This window comes from Podarcis liolepis (genome assembly GCF_965112155.1).
Source record: "Podarcis liolepis genome assembly, chromosome: Z".
Classification (NCBI taxonomy): Eukaryota; Metazoa; Chordata; class Lepidosauria; order Squamata; family Lacertidae; genus Podarcis; species Podarcis liolepis.
The window spans coordinates 490,311-504,580 of NC_139570.1; the positions used below are offsets into that span (position 1 = coordinate 490,311).

General features: G+C 46.4%; 1 protein-coding gene across 4 annotated transcripts in view; it reads right to left on the bottom strand.

The window, feature by feature from the left end:
* The window catches only part of FHL1 (four and a half LIM domains 1), a 78,345-nt gene that overhangs the window by 37,227 nt on the left and 26,848 nt on the right, over positions 1-14,270 (bottom strand). The window contains exon 1 of one of the 4 annotated variants that reach the window (XM_083486542.1): positions 9,046-9,206. The exons of the other annotated variants lie outside the window; for them this stretch is intronic. Within the exon in view, the coding sequence (XP_083342668.1) occupies positions 9,046-9,067 (22 nt within the window). The 5' untranslated portion in view covers positions 9,068-9,206. Of the gene's footprint in view, positions 1-9,045; positions 9,207-14,270 lie in introns of those variants that run through there. 4 annotated transcript variants of the gene reach the window in all.

Consider the following 14,270-nt stretch of genomic DNA (forward strand, 5'->3'; position numbering starts at 1 on the left):
AATTAAGTGAAAATTAAGGGTGAGGATTTGCTGAATGAATAATTTGAATTGGAATACAAAAAGGGGAGGTATGAGGAGGTCCGAGAAATAAGTTAAAAGAAAATAAGTGAATGAAATTATACGTGTTGTTAATTTTTGTATTTTTGTTTTTTGTCTTTTTTGTATAATCTTTGAAAAGTTAATAAATATATTTATTTTTAAAAAATAGTGTTCTCGAAGCTACCAACATGAGTTTGACCAAACTGCAGGAGGCAGTAGAAGACAGGAGTTCCTGGCATGCTCTGGTCTGTGGGGTCACGAAGAGGCGGACATGACTAAACGACTCAACAACAACAATTTTTCTCCTACTGATAGGGAACCCACTTAAGGACTCTAGACGGGCTTTTGGGTACCCCATAAGGGGAAAAGGAGCAATGGCATTTTTTAAATAACATGACGTGACCCAGCTGCTCCTAATCCACAAAGGAACACATTGCTTCAATGGCTGGGACGCTGTCTCCCCTCCGACTTGCCAAAACTTCCAGCTATGCCTCCCATTCATCCGGCCAGCTGCCACCTCATCCATCAAGAGACAGACAAACTCCCAGGGTTTCCCCAGCAGTTCACATTCTTGGCCAAAATTGCTTTGGATGTTGGTCTTCTTTCAAACAGCCTTAGATCCTAGATTCAGGTGTTTTGGAATTCAAAGTTCAACAACAGATCGACAAAGTGAGACAGATTGCCAGAGAGCGCTTGCTGAGAGACAGACCCCAAAGAGAAAATAACAGAATGCCACTAGTGATCACATACAGCTCCCAAGTTAAAACAGTTCAACGCCTCATCAGAGATTTGCAACCTTTCTAGACGGCGACAAAAACTCCTCACCCACAATCATACCTTAACAGGGACACAGGTACCAGAGCCTGCAATAAACCCAGGTGCCAACTTTGCTGCCACTCACACCCAGACGACACCTTCGCTGGACCCAACAATGCCAAACATCCCATCTCAGGCCTATTGAATGGCTCATTTTGGACATTGTGTATGCCATCAAATGCCATCAAATGCCAGCAGTGCTCTCTATTGGACCAACAGGCCAAACCCTATGCCAGAGGATAAATGGGCATCACTCCGACATCGGGAATTGCAAGGCAGAGAAGCCAAGAGGAGAACGCTTCCATTTTCTGGGACGTTCAATACAGGATCTCCAAGCAGCTGTATTATTACAAAAGAATTTCAGAAAGAGACTTGTAAGAGAAGTGGCTGAATTGCAACTTATCGCCCAGCTGAAAACTATGGAGAGACCTGGCTATTTTTGGCACCCCTGATTTTTTCTGCAGGACTAATTGCAGTTGTTCACAGTCGCCAACAGGTTAACCATACCCATTGAGTCCTACTACTCTTCAGAGAAAACCCCCGCCCCACCCTCCCTCTATATATCAGGGTCTGGGGACTCCCCTCCCTCTATATATCAGGGTCTGAGCACTCCCCTCCCTCTATATATCAGGGTCTGGGGTCTCCCCTCCCTCTATATATCAGGGTCTGGGCACTCCCCTCCCTCTGTATATCAGGGTCTGGGCACTCCCCTCCCTCTGTATATCAGGGTCTGGGCACTCGCCTCCCTCTAGGACAGGATCCAGAGGACAGGATCACACTTCAAAACGACCTTGACAGATTAGAGAACTGGGCAAAAACAAACAAGATGAATTTTAACAGGGAGAAATGTAAAGTATTGCACTTGGGCAAAAAAAATGAGAGGCACAAATACAAGATGGGGGACACCTGGCTTGAGAGCAGTACATGTGAAAAGGATCTAGGAGTCTTGGTTGACCACAAACTTGACATGAGCCAACAGTGTGATGCGGCAGCTAAAAAGGCCAATGCAATTATGGGCCGCATCAATAGGAGTATAGCATCTAGATCAAGGGAAGTAATAGTGCCACTGTATTCTGCTCTGGTCAGACCTCACCTGGAGTACTGTGTCCAGTTCTGGGCACCACAGTTCAAGAAGGACACTGACAAACTGGAATGTGTCCAGAGGAGGGCAACCAAAATGCTCAAAGGCCTGGAAACGCTGCCTTATGAGGAACGGCTAAGGGAGCTGGGCATGTTTAGCCTGGAGAAGAGGAGGTTAAGGGGTGATATGATAGCCATGTTCAAATATATAAAAGGATGTCACATAGAGGAGGGAGAAAGGTTGTTTTCTGCTGCTCCAGAGAAGCGGACACGGAGCAATGGAGCCAAACTACAAGAAAGAAGATTCCACCTAAACATTAGGAAGAACTTCCTGACAGTAAGAGCTGTTCGACAGTGGAATTTGCTGCCAAGGAGTGTGGTGGAGTCTCCTACTTTGGAGGTCTTTAAGCAGAGGCTTGACAACCATATGTCAGGAGTGCTCTGATGGTGTTTCCTGCTTGGCAGGGGGTTGGACTCGATGGCCCTTGTGGTCTTTTCCAACTCTATGATTCTATGATTCTATGATTCTATGATTCTATGATTCTATGATTCTATATATCAGGGTCTGGGCACTCCCCTCCCTCTATATATCAGGGTCTGGGCACTCCCCTCCCTCTATTTATCAGGGTCTGGGGACTCCCCTCCCTCTATATAGCAGGGTCTGGGGACTCCCCTCACTCTATATATATCAGGGTCTGGGGACTCCCCTCCCTCTATATATCAGGATCTGGGCACTCCCTCTATATATCAGGGTCTGGGGACTCCCCTCCCTCTATATATCAGGGTCTGGGGACTCCCCTCCCTCTATATTTCAGGGTCTGGGGACTCCCCTCCCTCTATATATCAGGGTCTAGGGACTCCCCTCCCTGTATATATCAGGGTCTGGGGACTCCCCTCCCTCTATATATCAGGGTCTGGGGACTCCCCTCCCTCTATATATCAGGGTCTGGGGACTCCCCTCCCTCTATATATCAGGGTCTGGGGACTCCCTTCCCTCTATATATCAGGGTCTGGGCACTCCCCTCCCTCTGTTTATCAGGGTCTGGGCACTCCCCTCCCTCAATATATCAGGGTCTGGGGACTCCTCTCCCTCTATATATCAGGGTCTGGGGACTCCCCTCCCTCTATATATCAGGGTCTGGGGACTACCCTCCCTGTATATATCAGGGTCTGGGGACTCGCCTCCCTCTATATATCAGGGTCTGGGGACTCCCCTCCCTCTATATATCAGGGTCTGGGGACTCCCCTCCCTCTATATATCATGGTCTAGGGACTCCCCTCCCTGTATATATCAGGGTCTGGGGACTCCCCTCCCTCTATATATCAGGGTCTGGGCACTCCCCTCCCTCTATATATCAGGGTCCGGGGACTCCCCTCCCTCTATATATCAGGGTCTGGGGACTCCCCTCCCTCTATATATCAGGGTCTAGGGACTCCCCTCCCTGTATATATCAGGGTCTGGGGCATAGGCGCCGACTCCATGGGGCTTGAGGGGGCCCGAGCCCCCTCAAAAATTCGTTTGGGGGGGCTCCGCCCCCCCAATAATCTCCGGCGCCCCTCCAGCAGAGCGCCACCGCCGCCCTCCGCCAGCCCAAAATTCACAGGGTCGGGCTGCATGCCTCCTGCCCTCTCTCCCGAGCAAAAGCTCCACCTTCGGAGCTGATTAATAGGAGCAGCATGCTCTCCCCTATTCGCTCACGAGGAGGCGGCGCCACTTTATTTGCATATTCATGAGCTTATTTATTATTCATGAGCTTTCCCGCCCCCCCCCCAATATTTTTTGTAAGTCCCCGTCCCTGGTCTGGGGACTCCCCTCCCTCTATATATCAGGGTGTGGGGACTCCCCTCCCTCTATATATCAGGGTCTGGGGACTCCCCTCCCTCTATATATCAGGGTCTGGGGACTCCCCTCCCTCTATATATCAGGGTCTGGGGACTCGCCTCCCTCTATATATCAGGGTCTGGGGACTCCCCTCCCTCTATATATCAGGGTCTGGGGACTCCCCTCCCTCTATATATCAGGGTCTAGGGACTCCCCTCGCTCTATATATCAGGGTCTGGGGACTCCCCTCCCTCTATATATCAGGGTCTGGGCACTCCCCTCCCTCTATATATCAGGGTCCGGGGACTCCCCTCCCTCTATATATCAGGGTCTGGGGACTCCCCTCCCTCTATATATCAGGGTCTGGGGACTCCCCTCCCTCTATATATCAGGGTCTGGGCACTCCCCTCCCTCTATATATCAGGGGCTGGGGACTCCTCTCCCTCTATATATCAGGGTCTGGGGACTCCCCTCCCTCTATATATCAGGGTCTGGGGACTCCCCTCCCTCTATATATCAGGGTCTGGGGACTCCCCTCCCTCTATATATCAGGGTCTAGGGACTCCCCTCCCTGTATATATCAGGGTCTGGGGACTCCCCTCCCTCTATATATCAGGGTCTGGGCACCCCCCTCCTTCTATATATCAGGATCTGGGCACTCCCCTCCCTCTATATATCAGGGGCTGGGGACTCCCCTCCCTCTATATATCAGGGTCTGGGCACTCCCCTCCCTCTATATATCAGGGTCTGGGGACTCCCCTCCCTCTATATATCAGGGTCTGGGGACTCCCCTCCTTCTATATATCAGGGTCTGGGGACTCCCCTCCCTCTATATATCAGGGTCTGTGGACTCCCCTCCCTCTATATATCAGGGTCTGGGCACTCCCCTCCCTCTATATATCAGGGTCTGGGGACTTCCGCTTCAGTGTATCTGAAGAAGTCTGCCTGCACACAACAGCCAAGTGTTGTTATTATTATTGACTACAAGTATTAAGAAGATGTCAATCATGGAGTATTAAGAAGTATTAAGTATTAAGAAGTATTAAGAAGATGTCAATCATGACTTCCGCTTCAGTGTATCTGAAGAAGTCTGCCTGCACACAACAGCCAAGTTTTGTTATTATTATTGACTACAAGTATTAAGAAGATGTCAATCATGGAGGCACAGGTCTGTAATCCTTTTTTAGGAAAAGGTTCAGCTTTGCTGGCATCCTCTCAATATGGACAAGCAGAGGAAGGCTTCCTTTTGGGAACCATAAAATCACCCATCTCCTACTACCGTTCTGAGAAATACCCCACCCCACCTTCCCACAATATATCAGGTCTGGGGACTGTATCTAAAGAAGGGCGCCTGCACACAAAAGCTTCGACCAAGAACAAACTGAGTTGGTCTCTAAGGTGCTACTGGGCAATTTTTTATTTTTATTTATTTATTTCAAACAGCGTTAGATCTGGGACAGAGACCCAGATCTGATGCATTCTTGTCTGAAGCTCTCAGCTACAGGTTCAGGTGCACAAGCTCAGAACAAGAGCAGTAAGGAAGCAGTGGGGCCGCACAGAGCACCTCCTCCTAAGGGCAGCCAAGGAAAACCAATGTGTTCATGGCTAACTTGTTTCTGCAATGTTGTCTCTGGCACATACCCCACCCGCCCGCCCTCCAGTCTAAATATAGGCCCATGACCCCATTGTTTCATGAATCGCTTGCCCTTTCACTCAATTACCTGGATTTGGTCCAGCTCTATACCAAGTATTTTGTGTCGTGGCAACAGTTTGTGGAGCACATTCAACAAACAGGAGGGAGTGGAAACTGATAAGCAAAGAGCTTTTTTGGGGGGATTCGCTAATGTCTCTGGATAGACGCGAAACAATTTCTGCAGCCTCCATCTGTCCGTCAGCAGGCAAAGTGGGATTGAAGCATGAACAGCAAATGCCAGTCCTACAGTGCAGGAGCACAGCTAGGGCGAATGAGCACCAAAGTGCTTATGGAAGACAGAGACAAGGGGCTAAGCTGCAAGCTCTGCCAAGCAAGTGTTAAAGAAAATTCTGGGATGAGACTCTACTCAACAGCCCAGCTTGTTGGGGAGCAAGTCCCCTGAGGGTCCACGCGGTCAGTAAAAGAAGGAAATTCCAGGCAAGTAATTTGGAGCAAAACAGCAGTCAGTAGACTTTGATCCCTTATTGTTGTGCAACAGGTTCAAATGGCAGTAAGAACCCTGAGCATTGGGGCAACATTGACTTTTTAAACAGTTCACACAGCATCATCGATACTTCATTGCTACACCATTAAAACCGTCAAGATTACACAAGATTAGCATAGACAGATATGTCAAGGCAACACCCAAGTATAAGATTAGCACAGGCAAACACCTCTGAAGTCCCACCACCCAAAAGTACAATAAAACTTCCTTTGCATGTCTGCAGCCTGAGACAAGTTTGGTGATGAGATTTGGCTTCCCTTGGCCAACAATCAGCTCAGCAATTGTCACCTCTAGGAACCTCCTGGGGTAGGGGAGGTGGCAGGGAAAAGAGTCCTTTTTCCAAGGGCAAAATAGCGTTGAAATGGAGGAAACTGGCAAAGGGGTTGATGTTACATGATTTTTTAAAGCTGGGCATCTTCCCTGAGCTGTCAAGTCAAAATGATACATTCAGGCATAAAATTTGTAACATTTAACAACTTTAAAGATGTGGGGGGCACCTGTCATTTCCGTAAGAGAAGTTAACACCCTTTCTCTCACCCTCTGCCTCAATCTACCTGATCTGTAATATGGACCCAATAACATCACCCTAGGAAGCCGCTTGGTTCCAGGTCAGGATATTTGTCCACCAAGCGCCATACTCAGAAAGGCAGCAGGTCTTGGGGGGTTTCGATTCACCTGCGGCCTCAGGTGTTTTAAAGTGGTGGTCCCAGGGGTCTAGCTTAGAGCTTTCCTGCATGCAAAGTTTCTAGGGCAACTTTTTTCTGTACCACCTTGTGTCCCAAAGGCATCATTGCGCCTAGAGGCCAATCTCCCTTCAGTAGAATTACGAATCTGGCACAGGACATTTAACTTCTGGCTTCACCTATACTCAAATCCCCCCAGTCTAACATCCCTAGTGCTGCAAGATTGTCCCAAGAGCGCCTGGACTCAAATGGTCTATCCAAAACTTCACTCTTCAGGTTTTAGTAAAGCAAATAGTCTAATTTGTCTACACCTAAATGTTATAAATGATCACTGCAGATGGTGACAGCAGCCACGAAATTAAAACACGCCTGCTTCTTGGGAGAAAAGTGATGACAAACCTAGACAGCATCTTAAAAAGCAGAGACATCACCTTGCCGACAAAGGTCCATATAGTTAAAGCTCTGGTTTTCCCAGTACTGATGTATGGAAGTGAGAGCTGGACCATAAAGAAGGCTGATCGCCGAAGAATTGATGCCTTTGAATTCTGGTGCTGGAGGAGACTCTTGAAAGTCCCATGGACTGCAAGAAGATCAAGCCTATCCATTCTGAAGGAAATCAGCCCTGAGTGCTCACTGGAAGGACAGATCCTGAAGCTGAGGCTCCAAGACTTTGACCACCTCATGAGAATAGAAGACTCCCTGGAAAGCCCCTGATGTTGGGAAAGATGGAGGGCACAAGGAGAAGGGGACGACAGAGGACGAGATGGTTGGACAGTGTTCTCGAAGCTACCAGCATGAGTTTGACCAAACTGCGGGAGGCATACTCTGGTCTGTGGGGTCACGAAGAGGCGGACACGACTAAACAACAACAAAATTTAAAAGAATGGCAGCCAAGGAGTTTAATGGAGAGTCTAAGCAGGGACAATGCTGTCCCTGAAGCTTATCTGTGTCCTGTCTCCTGCTAAAAGGATCTGGCAGTTGTTTAGGGTCCAATCCATGAGCTATATTATAAAAATAAAAATAAAAATAAAAATTTATTATTTATACCCCACCCATCTGGCTGGGTTTCCCCAGCCACTCTGGGCGGCTTCCAACAGAATATTAAAATGAAGTTAGTGATATTCTGCTTAATTGCCCTTTACCAGCTCTTAGACTTGCTTATCCACACCATCTCCAGCTTCTCAAAAGATTCCGTCAACAGGGTCTCCAGAAATTTTTACATATCACTTGGGAAGACAGGCGAACTAATGCCAGCGTACTGGAAGAAGTAAAGATCACCAGTGTTGAAGCAATGATCCTTCAACATCAACTTTGGACCAGTCATGTTGTGTATCTCCTTCCAAAGCAATGACTCTCTTCCGAACTTAAAAATGGAAAGCGTAACGCCAGTGGTCCACAAAAGAGGTTGAAAGATCTCAAGGCAATTTTTTAAAAATGTAGTATAAACACTGACAACTGGGAAGCACTGGGCTGCGAGCGCTCCAGTTGGAGAACAGCCTTGACCAAAGGTGTCCTGGGCTTGGAAGACACTCAAACTCAGGATGCAAGGGAGAAACGTGTGAAGAGGAAGAAACGCTTGTGATCAACTCCCACTCAGAAACCAATGTCCCCACTGTGGATCCAGAATTGACCTCCACAGTCACTTATGGACTCATTGTTAAAACCTTGCTTATGGAAGATCTGACTCAGCTACGAGGGATCGCCAAAGATGAAGGAGAAGAAGACCCCTCCCCACGAGCATCTCTACCAGGCTCTTGCAGTACTGAAGGGTTTGGAAAGTTTCAGGGAAAAACAGGACAGAAACACTAACAGACACCCACAGCATGAAAGTAAAGCAAAGGAAATATTTGTACAAGGATCCTTCTTGCAGCAGTTAGCAGAACCTCTAACCACCAGGGCGGTTCATAAAAACTTTTTTTTAAAAAAATGCCTTCTCCAAAGGTTTTATCTTACTACACTAGGGATTATATAGCTATTTCTGAAATTTCAAGCATATCAGTTAATATCTTGACCCTGCTCCACTGAATTGACATTTCAGCCTTCACAATATAGGAAAATGGGCAAGTAAACAGCTATTTTCATGGAGGAGGGTCAAGATATTAACTGATATGCACGAAATTTCAGAGATCCCTAGTGGTTAAGATAATACCTTTGGAGAAGGCATTTTCAAAAAATAATAATTTATGAACCACCCTACTGCCCACCCTGGAAGGAATATCATCGCACAGAGGGTCTCCTTATTTGTTAGAAAGCACACACACACCCCATCGTGAGGCTCAAAGGAAGAATTTCCAGCACAGCGAAATCCTGTTGAAAGAGCAAGCCAGCCAGCCAGCCAGATCTCTTGCCTGAAGCACAAAAGACAATGAAATGCCATATATATATTTAGGGCGCAGAGGAGGGTTACCTGCGTGCCTGTGATAAGCCATCCTTCAGTGAAGACCAATTCCCAACTAGCCCTACTTTAGGAGCTCGGCTGGTAAGAGCTCTCCCAGTTTGAGAGTTCAGGGAGGCTATTAATATGGGGGGGGGGGGCACCAAGAGATGTCCACACCCCTTTGCCCAGGACTGGTGGCCCTCATCCCATGGAAAACATTTACCATTTTAGGTGATCTCAGGGGAGAAGAATAGGGCACCGTCAACAGGATATAAATACCTGCCCAGCTACTTCAGTCTCTGAAAACGTCCAAAATGCTGAGTAGCCCCTGTAGGAATCTGAGCCCTCTCGGGGGGGGGGGTGTGCATAATTTCAGGAAATTTTAAACGGCTGTCTTTTTAATCTTTTGTTGGAAGCAGCTCAGAGCGGCTGGGGAGAGCCAGCCAGATGGGCGGGGCAGAAATGATAAATTATTATTATTATTATTATTATTATTATTATTATTATTATTATTATGGTTCAGGCTGAGCATCATCAGGCAACTTCACTTCTGAGCTTCTGTGAGTCCTCTGTGAGTATCTGGAAGTGGTTGTGTTATATTGTGAAATTAAACGTTTGTTGTTTGATTTCTTATGTAGAGCAGACTTCCTCAACCTCAGCCCTCCAGATGTTTTGAGACTACAATTCCCATCATCCCTGACCACTGGTCCTGCTAGTGGGATCTTGGGAGTTGTAGGCCATAAAAATCTGGAGGGCTGAGGCTGAGGAAGCCTGATGTGAAGCATGTTGAATGCTGTTTAAATACTGTTTTATTCACAGGATGGGACTCTTTCTGAGAGTCCTGCTTCCAACAAATGTAACCTGTATAAACTAACTGTATAAACTAACTCAGGGGTCAGCAAACTTTTTCAGCCATGAGCAGGCCCCTGTTCCTCAGACCTTGTGGGGGGGCGAACTAGATTTGGGGGGGGGGGGAATGAACGCATTTCTATGTCCCACAAATAACCCAGAGATGCATTTTAAATCAAAGCACACATTCTACTCAAGTAAAAACACACTGATTCCCGGACCATCCGCAGGCTGAATTGAGAAGGCGATGGGGCTGCATCCGGCCCCCAGGCCTTAGGCTACCTACCCATGGGCTAACAGTATAAACTATATAAACTAACTATTGCTTCTCAATATCAGAGGCGTCTGCAAATTTTAGGTGCTGCAAATTATCATTACAGCTGGTATCCTAAATGCGCCCTGCTCCAAGGGGCTTTAGAAGAGGGCTTTAGAAGTAATCCAGGATTTTGGTCAAGTGGCAGGTTTTAAGTTGAACAAAATGAAAACTAAGGTTTTGGAGAAAAATTTGACACCGATAGAGAGAGAGAGGTTTCAGAAGGAGACAGAATTAACACTAGTAAAGAAGGTTAAATATTTGGGGGTGAATATGAGATCTAAGAACGTGAATTTATTTAAAGACAACTATGAGAAATGTTGGTCAGAGGTGAAAAAGGATTTAGAAATTTGGACAAATTTGAAGCTTTCCTTGCTGGGTCGAATTGCTGTCATCAAGATGAATGTATTGCCGAGGATGTTATTTTTATTCCAATCACTGCAAATCATTGATAAGATGGATTGTTTCAAGAAGTGGCAAAGAGACATATCCAGATTTGTCTGGCAGGGCAAAAAGCCCAGAATAAAATTTAAAATTCTAACAGATGTTAAAGACAGAGGGGGGTTTGCCCTGCCAGACCTTAAAACTTTATTATGAGTCAGCAGCTTTTTGCTGGCTGAAGGAATGGCTGCTTCTTGAGAACACAGATGTGTTGGACCTTGAAGGGTTTGATAATGTATTTGGGTGGCATGCATATCTTTGGTATGGGAAGGTTAAAGCACATAAGGCATTTAGAAACCATATTGTCAGGAAATCACTGTTGAATTTCTAGATAAGGTATAAAGATTTTCTAGAGAGTAAAAGGGTATTTAAATATACCTTCCTGAAGAAACCAGAGGCTTTTCTCCTGGGCATAGTTGAACAATCGGTGTTAAAGAAGGATAGAACTTCAGCAAGAATTCTTATAGCAAAACATTGGAAGACAGAAGATCTACCCACCGTGGAAGACTGGCAGATGCAACTAATTGACTACATGAAGATGGCGGAGATGACTGGCAGAATTCGTGACCAGGGAGAAGAGCAAGTGGAAGAAGATTGGGGGAAATTTAAAATCTATTTACAGAAACATTGTAAAATTTGTGAATGTTGATGACATTGAAATGAACAGTGGGGGTTCTAGCAATAAGATAAAATTTAAGATTAAACTAACAAATAGACAAACTAAGGGCTATGAATTTGCTGAACTAACTTTTAAAAGGGATACAAGAACGGGGGATGTGAGGAAGTCAGGAAAATATGTGAATTTAAGATATAAAATCAAGAAAGAGGGGATTTTTGTGTTTTTCTTATATGTGCTTTTTCTCTTTTACTATTAGTTTTTTAATGTATGCATTTTTGTATTTTTTGTGTTTAATGTTTGTAGTGTTGTATTTTGTAGTATGTATGTTGTGTTTTTATATTTTTCTTGTCTTTGTCTTTGTATTTTTCCTTTTATATTGTGCATTGTTAAAACTTATTAAAAATTTTATTAAAAAAACAAAACTAAATGCGCCCTGCTCCCTTTTGAGGTAGCTTATACACAGGCCCAGGCACAGCAGCAAAATCAGGGATAAATGAAGGCACAAAGCCAAAAAGGAGAGAAGAGAAGACAAGAGATTAGGCAAAGATGGGAAATTGCTGATAAAGTAGAAGGAAAAAAGGATAATATGATGTTACCCATAGGATCTGAAGTTATGTATATGAGATTGAGGACTAAGGACCACGTATTATGGCCTCTATGGAAAGGATCATTTGTGACAGTTGGAGGATGGATGGTGGCTAACAGGTTGAGGTTGGATCCTGACCATTCTGGCCAGGCAGGCGGCGGGCAGGAGGGCGGTCTCCGCCTGCATCCCAGATGGAGCTGCCCTAGACACAGAATGGACCTGCGCAGCTGGCCCTTCAGGGGCAGAGTTGTCCCATCCAGGACTAGGGAGTCGCCCAAACCAACCCGCCCCCTGTCCCCCCCAAAACAGTACTTCTGTCTTGCCAGTATTCAACCTCAATCTGTTAGCCGCTCCTTCAGGTCTACTGGGCCGAGCCCATTGATGGCTTTCAAGGTCAGCACCAACACTTTGAATTGTGCTTGGAAATGTACTGGGAGCCTATGCAGGTCTCTCAGGACTGGTGTTTTATGGTCTCAGTAAGACTTTATTTTACAGAAAGGTTCAACCTCACTGGCATCCTCTTCAAATTGACCCGCAGAGGAAGGTTTCCTTTTGGGAAGAATGAAATCCTTGTTTACAGAAAGGTTCAGCCTGCCTCGCCAGGATCCTCTTAATACACTTTGAATTGGGCTCGGAAACGTACGGGGAGCCAGTGCAGGTCTTTCAAGACTGGTGTTATATGGTCTCTGCGGTCCCAGTCCCCAGTCTGGCTGCCGCATTCTGAATTAGTTGCAGTTTTTGGGTCACCTTCCAAGGCAGACCCATGTAGAGTGCATGGTAGTAGTCCAAGCGGGAGATAACCAGAGCATGTGCCACTCTGGGCAGGTAGGGTCTCATCCTGCGTCCCAGATGGAGCTGCGCTGGACACAGAATGGACCTGTGCCTCCTTGGGTCCAAGATCACCCCCAGGCTGCGCAGCTGGTCCTTCAGGGACAGTTACCCTGTTAGGACCAGGGAGTCCTCCACACCAGCCTCTCCCCTGTCCCCCTCACCGCCTTCACTGGTTCTGATTTAAAAGAGAGGTACAGCTGGGTATCATCCGCATACTGATGAACCCCCAGCCCAGCCCCTGATGATCTCTCCCAGAAGCTTCATATAGATGTTTAAAAGAATGGGGGAAGAGGCACCCCACAAGTGGGAGCCCAGGGGTTCCCCCCCCCACTTTCTGGACACGGCCCAGGAGGAAGCAGCCGAACCACTGTATTACAGGGCCCCCAGCTCCCAGTTTAGGTATGATTTCCCTTGCTAAGTAGTTCTTAAGGCTGTTGAAATATACAGTAATTTTCTAAGCTCTGTTGATCCTTACAATTTTGATGAGTAAAGATTTCTGAGCAAATTTCCCTCTTCTATTTCACTGTTGTAAAAAAGTGCTATAAGGAGGAAGGAGTGGAACCACTGCAGAACAGGGCCCCCGGATTAATCGCCTTCCATTCATAGCTGCTTCTTATTCTTATTACTTACTGATTCATCACCTCCAGCGCCTATGTCAGGCATAGGCAAACTCCAGCTGTTTGGGGACTACAACTCTCATCACAGGACCAGTGGTCAGGGATGATGGGAGTTGTAGTCCCAAAACAGCTGGAGGGCCAAGTTTGGCCATGCCTGTCTTAAGGAGATATACTAGATAGCAGCTCAAACAGCTATACAGGGCTCTTTAGGTTAGTACCAACACCTTGAATTTGGCCGGGAAGCAGATTGGCAGCCTGTGCAAACCCTGAGGACAAAGGGTTGGATCCTGGTGGCACTTGGACCCTAAAACAACCTAGTCACGAGTTCTGCACCAGCTGCAGCCTCCAAGCCCACCTCAAGGGTCTTCTTCAGGAGGGCTTTAAACTGACTAATGTGGGGGAGGGAGACAGTGCTCCTGAAGGTAGGAGTCTATCAATTGATGAAGATGATCATCCAAATGTCATAGACCAAATGGAGCAAACAGCACACAGACCTAGTGGTGGGAGGGAAAAATCCTTAAATAAGAGACACGGGGGAATGATTAATGGACTTCAATGTCTGTACACTAATGCGCAAAGCATGGGAAATAAACCAGACGAGCTTGAGCTCTTGGTACAGCAAACTAAATATGACATAATAGGCATCACTGAAACCTGGTGGGATAAGTCCCACGATTGGAATGTAATAATGGGGGGATACAATCTATTTCAGAGAAACAGACCAGACAAGAAAGGAGGAGGAGTGGCGTTATATGTCAGGGGATGTGTATACCTGTGAAGAGATCCAAGATTTAGAACCTCAAAGCCAAAGTGAGAGCATTTGGGTCAAAATTAAGGGAGAGAAGAATAACAGTGACCTCATTGTGGGAGTTTACTATAGATCCTCAAGCCAAACGGAGGACATAGATGATGCCTTCCTGGAACAGATGGCCAAGCATGCAAAAGGAAGGGAGATAGTAGTAATGGGGGACTTCAATTACCCGGATATTTGTTGGATGT